Source organism: Pagrus pagrus (assembly GCF_965226575.1).
Source record: "Pagrus pagrus genome assembly, chromosome: 18".
Lineage (NCBI taxonomy): Eukaryota > Metazoa > Chordata > Actinopteri > Spariformes > Sparidae > Pagrus > Pagrus pagrus.
The window spans coordinates 18,079,726-18,087,657 of record NC_140202.1 but is presented as its reverse complement, the minus strand read 5'-3'; the positions used below and the strand labels follow the sequence as shown (position 1 = coordinate 18,087,657).

The 7,932-nt window shown below is 40.4% G+C and overlaps 1 protein-coding gene across 1 annotated transcript in view; it reads right to left on the bottom strand.

The window, feature by feature from the left end:
* Positions 1-272: 272 nt before the first annotated feature.
* LOC311273430 (uncharacterized protein C14orf132) overlaps positions 273-7,932 on the bottom strand; it is a 31,232-nt gene continuing 23,572 nt past the window's right edge. Inside the window, exon 2 of the mRNA XM_084380507.1 lies at positions 273-3,924. Within this exon, the coding sequence (XP_084236633.1) occupies positions 3,688-3,924 (237 nt within the window). The 3' untranslated portion in view covers positions 273-3,687. The remainder of the gene's footprint in view (positions 3,925-7,932) is intronic.

Below are 7,932 nucleotides of genomic sequence, written 5' to 3'. Positions count from 1 at the left end.
TGACAGATGGCACCATCTAGGCCTCGCATCAATCTCACCTGATGGCTCAGCAGCGACTGGTGATGTCTGTCAGTGTGTTGGCTTCAAACGGAGCAACGCCAGGTGATTCAGGCGGAGAAAAGATGGAGCTAAAACACCTTCCCGCATGATTGAGCACCGTGTGAGAAGCCAACAACTTTTAGCATTTAGCCAACGATGTTTCCAGTGAATAAAGGTCCAGATGAACTGTTTCTGTGGGCATGTGTGCCTTTTGTAAACAGAGAACAACCAAGTGTAATCATACAGAAATTTTAATAGCATATGTCTTTACAAAAGGAGCATTGTGTATGTGGTTTACAACATGTCTAAATACAATATTTCTACATCAACCATTTATTAAAAATAACAGGCTTGAAAAGTCCTTCTTTAAACATTGTACAAGTATACTCATAATAACAGAGATAAGACTATTGTGTATCTGAATTTCTCCTTACATTGGCACAGTTGATACATTAAGCTAGTATTGTAACCTCCAGTGTATGAACATTTGAACATGTATGGTGTTTACAAGACAGGTTTGTATCTCTTAACCTAAAGCACATTGATATTATCTCCTACACCCCAGACAAAATATAATTATATTTAAAAAAAGAAAAATGACTCTCTATTTCTCTCTCTGACAGACAAATTAACTACTTGCTGACTTTGAATTCACAGTTGGAAAAACACAAGTATTAACATCTTTATCAGTTCACCTATGGCAGCTTTATGTTTTTTTAAGGGGGGGGGACAAATTAGAGTAAGCGTAGCACAAATAATTAGTAAAGTTCAGACATTCAACGGTTATCAGATGTATTATTTGTGTGAAAGCAGTGCAGTGATTTTCTTTGTGTGAGAGCAATTACTAAATGCTCCCAGAAAAAAAGGGAAAACATAAATTGCATCTGTGGCTGCAGGTTAATGCCGGAGTCTCACAGTAAAGTTGTTTTGTTCCCAATTAGGATGAGGATTAGTTGCCATGGAGACAGCTGCCTCCAGATCCCAGGGTAACACGGTAACAAACTAATTTACTGAACAGTGAGAAATTTCAAGCTACAGCTTCATATAAAGACCTGCTCAAATTCGTTGGTGCCCTTACAGCTCATTGAAATAGCGCTTCATTCCTCCTAAAGAGTGATGAAATTAAAAGCTATTTTGTCATGTACACTCTCCTGCCTTTGGTTTGTCATAGAAAAGCAAAGCAAAGAAGCTGTAAAATGGGATGAATTATTGCTTATTCTACTAAGATATTTTTGTAAAATCTGAAAAGTCTGGACACGTGTTGGTAACCCTCAGGAAATATAATAAATAATGGGATTATAGTGATATTTCAAGTAAATGTGTTTCTTCAATTAGTATCTCTAATCTTGAAATCAGTCTTTCAATCTATTTATATGGAGAAAAGTGACTGTAGTCCCTGTGCTGTGTGCATCAGACTGAACATGTAAACAGAGAAAGCAAAGAAGAGAGTTGTCGTAGGAGATTAGAAAGAAAATAATAGAAAAGCACGGTAATAGGAAAAGGCCACAAGACTATTTGCTTAAATAACTAATAAGTTTAAGGTCCATGGAACTGTTGACAGCCTCCTCGGGCATGGCTGCACAAAGGAAAATTGTAGAATAGGTACTTGAGTTTCTGATCACACCATTCTTCAAAATCCTCCTGAAGGGAAGACCCAGGAGGATTCCACTTTTGGAAGAATAAACATAAAAAAGCCAGACTGGAATTTGCTAAAATACATGTTGACAAGCCGCAATCCTTTTGGGAGACTGTCCCCTTGGACTGATGAGTCAAAACTGGAGCTATTTGGCTAGTCACATCAGCTCTATGTTCACGGATGACAAAAATGAATCTTTCAAGGAAAAGAACAGCTACACCTGCACTAAACCACTCGATGCTGCTGGCACAGGGTGCCTTAGATCTGTGAATTCTGTATTGCAAAATGTATTGCCAAGTATCTGAAAGCTCGGCCTCAGTCACATGTCACAGGACCTCCAACAGGATAATGACCCAAATACACAGTTTAAAGCAGCCGAGGATGAATAGGAGCAAAAAATTGGGCTATTCTGCGGTGTCCTTCAAAGGGGTCCTGATCTTGATCAAACATAGGAGCTGAAGTGGGCCAATATTCCAGTTACAGGTGCAGCTCACCCTGTGATAGCAGTGATTGTGCAACAAAATATTAGGTTAAGGGTCACGTCATTTGTGTCTGTGACATTGTCTTTTGTTTATATAAATCATAATGTGTAATGTCTAATGTCTAAAATATAATGACTTATTTTGTCAACTTCAAATTATATAAGAGAAAGGAAAAAAAAATTAAGAGAAAATTAATCCTTCTCTTTTTGTGGAGAGGTAGCAACAAATTTGAGCACGGCTGTATATAATTTCATTGCAAAATAAGGCATCCAATCCTCACTCACACATTTATCACAAATACACCAGAGAAATGACTAGTGTTAGATTACTTTTTAACTCATTTCCACATCTGCCTTAACATATTTGTGATATCAGGAAACTCCACCTTCTATTGCTGATTGTATTAATGCTGAGGGATTTTAAAACATAGTTTTACAAGCTGTACTTTAAGGAAACAAAGGACAAACTACAAAATCAGGTGCTGCTGTAGAAGTAGAGTAGGCTACGTCATCTTGTGATTCAATTTGTGCTTTTAATTGCATTTCGTTAACATCTGCAGATAATTTCTAAACAGAACTCTAAACTGAGCAGACCATGACAATACAATTAGATTTTCTAGTAATCCCTGGTGGATATTACTGTAGGTATTTGACGATAAGATCATTACTTTCAAAGGGGTTGACTTAATTTTACACTACACATCAAATTATGACATCATCATCCATGTATATAATTGAGTTTTTTTCAGATTTTAATTTTAAATGTGTACCAAAATGAGTTTAATGATGGCAAGTATCCAATTCTGTGTTTCCTGTCGGCAAAATTGCTTAGAAACATACAGACGATCAGCTTCCATGTAACGTTTCACCCGCAAATTAGTCCTTAAATGAGCTCTAATGTCCCTGGACCTCAGGGCTGCCTGACATGAAAATTATCCCAGTTCTTTCTAAATGTTTTAACATTCACCGTCTCTGTTCAGCCGCATAATTAAACAGCACTGCACTAAATTGCTTAGCAACTATTGGGTGGATGTTTAAGATGGCCCCGGATCAACCTGAATCTTAAGCCCCATTTAATCTCCATTCTCAGCTCTGCATTACAAGTGAGGGTGAACACGGAAACAAACTTAAGCTGAAAAAAAATAAATAAAAAAAATACTGGAAGTGTCTTTGATTCGTGCATGAGAGAGCAGGTCTCATGTTTCTGTTTTTAACTAAAGAGCTGTCGTACACCGAAGCCTCTTTTCAAACTTCCTGTTGACGCATCCAAGAATGCTCAGCCAAGTAACAGTCTTCCGATCTGATGGAGAAATATAGCAGTCTATATGTCATTGTCTAGTATCACAACTTCTGCACCCTCAGGGGCCAAAACGGATCCAAGAGCCGAGTGAAAGGGAGTGAGAGAGAAGGAAGAAAGAGAGAGAGACAGAGAGAGAGAGAGTATGTGTGTCTGTCTACACTCAGGGGTCCAGAGATCCGGAAAAAGCAGGATGTGCGTGTGCGCGAGTTCGTCTTTGTATGCATCTGTTCATCAGAAGGTGCAGGCGTAGACAACGCCCACCACCACAATGTTGCCAATGGTGGCGACGATGGCGATCCAGAGCCAGATGGCATCGCTAGACATCGACTGCGACTCATCCGGCTGGCCGTGTACCGAGGCGGCCGAGGCAGCGGCGTGGACGCTGGCCGAGGAGTTGAAGAGTGAGTGCTCGCCGCTGTAGTCGTCATTGGGCGAGGAGTCCATGAAGGCTCCCGTCATCACTGGGATCTAGGGGGGAAAGTGAGGAGAAGGGTTTAGGCATTTGCACTTGGAGAAGAGAGTTTTCGGAGAGTAGGGAGATATCCCACATCAGGTGTTTCATTTAAGTTTTGCCTTTCCAATCACTGGCTGCCAGGGCCGTACAGGTTATGAGGTTATACATTTTATTTATATTGAACAATGTTTTGTATGATGGCAACCAGGGCAACATGCAAAAGTCTCACCATGCTTGGGTCTTTATTTTAACAAAGTCAGACTTTGCAAATATGTACATCGAAGCATCTGTTACTATTATGAGCGTGTGATGTTGAGGTTAGCATTCAGCTAAGCATTGCCTTGCCTAACTCTGACCTACAGCCTCACAGAGCCACTTGCATTGCACTTAGTCTTGATCCATTCAAGAGTGCGAACGACCATCTAACAGTTTTGGTTTGCCAATAAAGAGCTACTCATTTGCAGACGATAAATAACGAACCACAGTCCTCGTGGAGTGAGTCAAACCTCCAAGAAAATTCTCTGCCTTTCCTGACAATCACAGCACGCCAGATCCTATTGGTCGTGCATTAGCGAGTCTGAGTGCTACATTAAAAGAAATGAGAGGTTACCGCATCACGACATCATTAGTAAATGGTTGCAAGGAATCACACAGAGGCATGCGGGGTCTCACTCTGTCTCACACACCACTGAGTGTGTGTCTGTGTGTGTCTTTGCATGTGTGTGTATTTAAAAAGCAGTACTTGATTAAGGGGGAATGAATATTTCAGACGCGGCAAGTGAAAATGATTTATTGCTTGGGAATTCGGAGGCCTGCGAAGGTTAGCCATTAAAGCAGGAGGAACTGAACGATCTCGTGTGTGCGTATGTCAGTGTGTGAGTATTTTACGAGTGTGTGTGTGTCTACATAGCGGGGTGTATGATTGTGAAATGCATGAGAGACCTGTGTGTTCGCTCAGACTGGAAAACAGACTCGGCTGAAAAACAATGCTAAAAATACCTCGGAGGTATGTTGAGCTCTCGCATACACAGAAATTCTCTCTTGCTTTGCTCATTTGCTCACCTTCACTCTCTCTCACACTCCCACTCGCTCACCCCCTCTCTCTCTCATGTACACACAGGCTAATGCACAAAGACCTTAACCCCACCATCACACACACACACACACGCTGATACTTAAGGTCTTCCCTCGCACAGGGAAAACACTGTTTAGAAAGCATTGTGCTGCTCTCCATTCATTGGCCCCTGGTGGTGAATAATGACATGACACATCCTGTGGAGCGCCTGCTGTTCACATGAGCATGATGGAGGCAGACAGGCATGCATGAAGTCCAACAACGTGTGTCTCCCTGCCCCCCACTCAGCCACTCTAATTCCTCCTGCTACAGTATCTCACATGTACCTCTCATCCGTTTTGACATTTGTTTTTTTCTGTTACGAGCGGATTCACTTCAGAAATCGGCACGCGCATCACATGTAGGTGCTCGGCTATTTGAAATGAGAAACCATGAATACACACATGGCCATCGCACCTATACAGATACTGTAAGCACAGGCTGATTGATGGCGATGACGACGATGACAGGTATACTGTAGTTAACCATCCAGGGTGATGAACACATAAAAATATTCATTACTTTAAACATTTCAAGACATACACGATGAAAACTCAATCAAAAGTACATTTATCCTACTGTGGGAGTAAATAGGCCATAAAATATTAATTTACCAAAGAAAGTCATTCATAGACAATGTGCACGACAAAACATTACGAACCATAAAATTCTTCACGCATGTAAATCATAATTTTCTATTAAAATAAATACATATATCGTTGAGACTATATGGACAACTGTTGACAGGAAGCAATTTACTAAAGATATACCCACATTTACAAAATCTAAATTTACAAGAAATGTTTAATTTTATATGCTTATTGGTTCAGATACCACTTCATAAAACATAATAAATGGTGACATCATAAGTTTTGACATAATGAGTTCTCCATAGGTCTGTGACCCACAGGTGTGTCCCCATGGCTGTGTGTTTTTTTGCTTGTATGGAAAAGGTGAGACTGACGTGATGTTGACTTATGTTTTATTGCAGTATATGATGATTAAAGGGCTACATTTTTTTAATTGTCCATCATGCTACTCAATGCATTGGCAACAAAAAATGCAAAACAAAAGCAGGACCATTTCCTTCATTTTATTTTTTCATACGTCAAACAACGTTTTTTTTTGTTTGTTTGTTTTAATCCCCCATCTGTATCCCAGATGATAAATAAAACCGGGGGAACTTAGAAAGACTATCCTGACAAAACCTCCCCCCAATCAATTTAGGTCAGACTAAGGAAATAGATCAACAGAGTTATTTTTTTCTAACCTGCCTGTCAGGGCTTCATTAACGGGAACCTTTTCAGTGGTAGATGTTATTTTTAGAGAGACAGGAGGTCTTTGTTTGCATGGTATTGTCATACGGAGGCGGTTATGTTTGTGTCGGACAAATTCAACAGAGCTTTTAGTGCCGTCAAAGTGTATTTAGGCTGGGCACCTGTGTGTGCATGATACAATAAACAATATAACAAACATCATGAAGTAACTATAAATATGAAGACAATCTAGTAGCTGAAGTGTTGACAGTAATAATATTTCATTTTTCTGGTATACAATGATCTGCATGAGGAACTCGAGCTGTCAAAATGTGTTCAATCTTGTCTTCAAAGCTTATTTTATGTTTTTCGTAGGGAGCTCGTCTGACCTCTCTCCTCAACACGCTGCTGATTTGATGTCATATTTCTTTTAAAAATCAAACCACAATGTGATTTCTACACACCGTAATGTTGAAAACCTTATCCTGCATTCAAAGCTGCAGCTGGCTTAATCTAGCGTTCAGTCAGACGATAACTGAAGTTCTCAACCCTGTCTGCATTCTTTATATTTATGTTTTATTTATAAGTAACTCATTGTCCACAGCAGTGAGCTGTTTGCATAAATGGGGAAGTGTACCGAATGAAATGAAGTGGGTTCTGGGAATGTGTGCAGGGATATTCTCGTTGTAAGCCTGAAACTAAATATTTGAATATCCCAGGTTAACTATTTTTGGCAGAGATGGTGTGTCTGCACATACACAGAGATAGGTGTTTCGATTTCATGTCAGTAGTATATCATCATTCTTCAGGGGACTTGCTCCTCTATCCATTCATCCATTCCAAGCCCACAACTCCCATGTGGATCATGCAGATGGAGTTAGCGCAGTGAGCGATTAAGCGCTAATGGAAAAGAGGGAAATGGAGTCCTAGAGAGGCAGCATCCCAAAGCATCTCAGCACTTATGCGGGCAATGAAGGTCATTCACTGAGCATTACCGCCAGGAAACCGATTCTTGTTGACATACAGTACATGGATTAATGATGTCTGACCAAAGTTTCACCAGAAACACTGACCTCTTCAGCACAACAGTAAACTAGTGGCTAAATGGCTTCAGCAAACACACCCACACAGGAAGCTTGTGAGCAGCAACTATAGCTATAACTATAAGTGTGTTAGAACTGAACCCGCAGCTTAAGGTTAAATATGATATCCGGAACATACTGGAAAAAAAACAAGTAAAAAATAATTAATATAAAAAAGGTATTGTTGCTTGTAATAAGTACAACAAATCTGTCAAGGTGATTTATTTACTATTAACACAAGGGCTGCCGAACAAATACAAGTTTGTAAACTCCTTCATGCTATACATCTATTTATAAACATCTGGGAAACCCTGTCCATCCACTTTGACTGTGAGCACCAAGCATCAATGATGTAAACACAGACAACAGCCCAAAATAATATCCCGTTTCATCTTATCTTCTTCCGCTTATCCGGGGTCGGGTCGTGGTGGCAGGGATCCGGGAGGATCCCAAGGCGTTCCCAGGCCAGATGAGGTATGTAATCTCTCCAGCGGGTTCTGGGTCTGCCCCGGGGTCTCCTCCCAGTTGGAGGAGATAATGTCCCATTGGACCAAAAGCCTATTTGTCCAA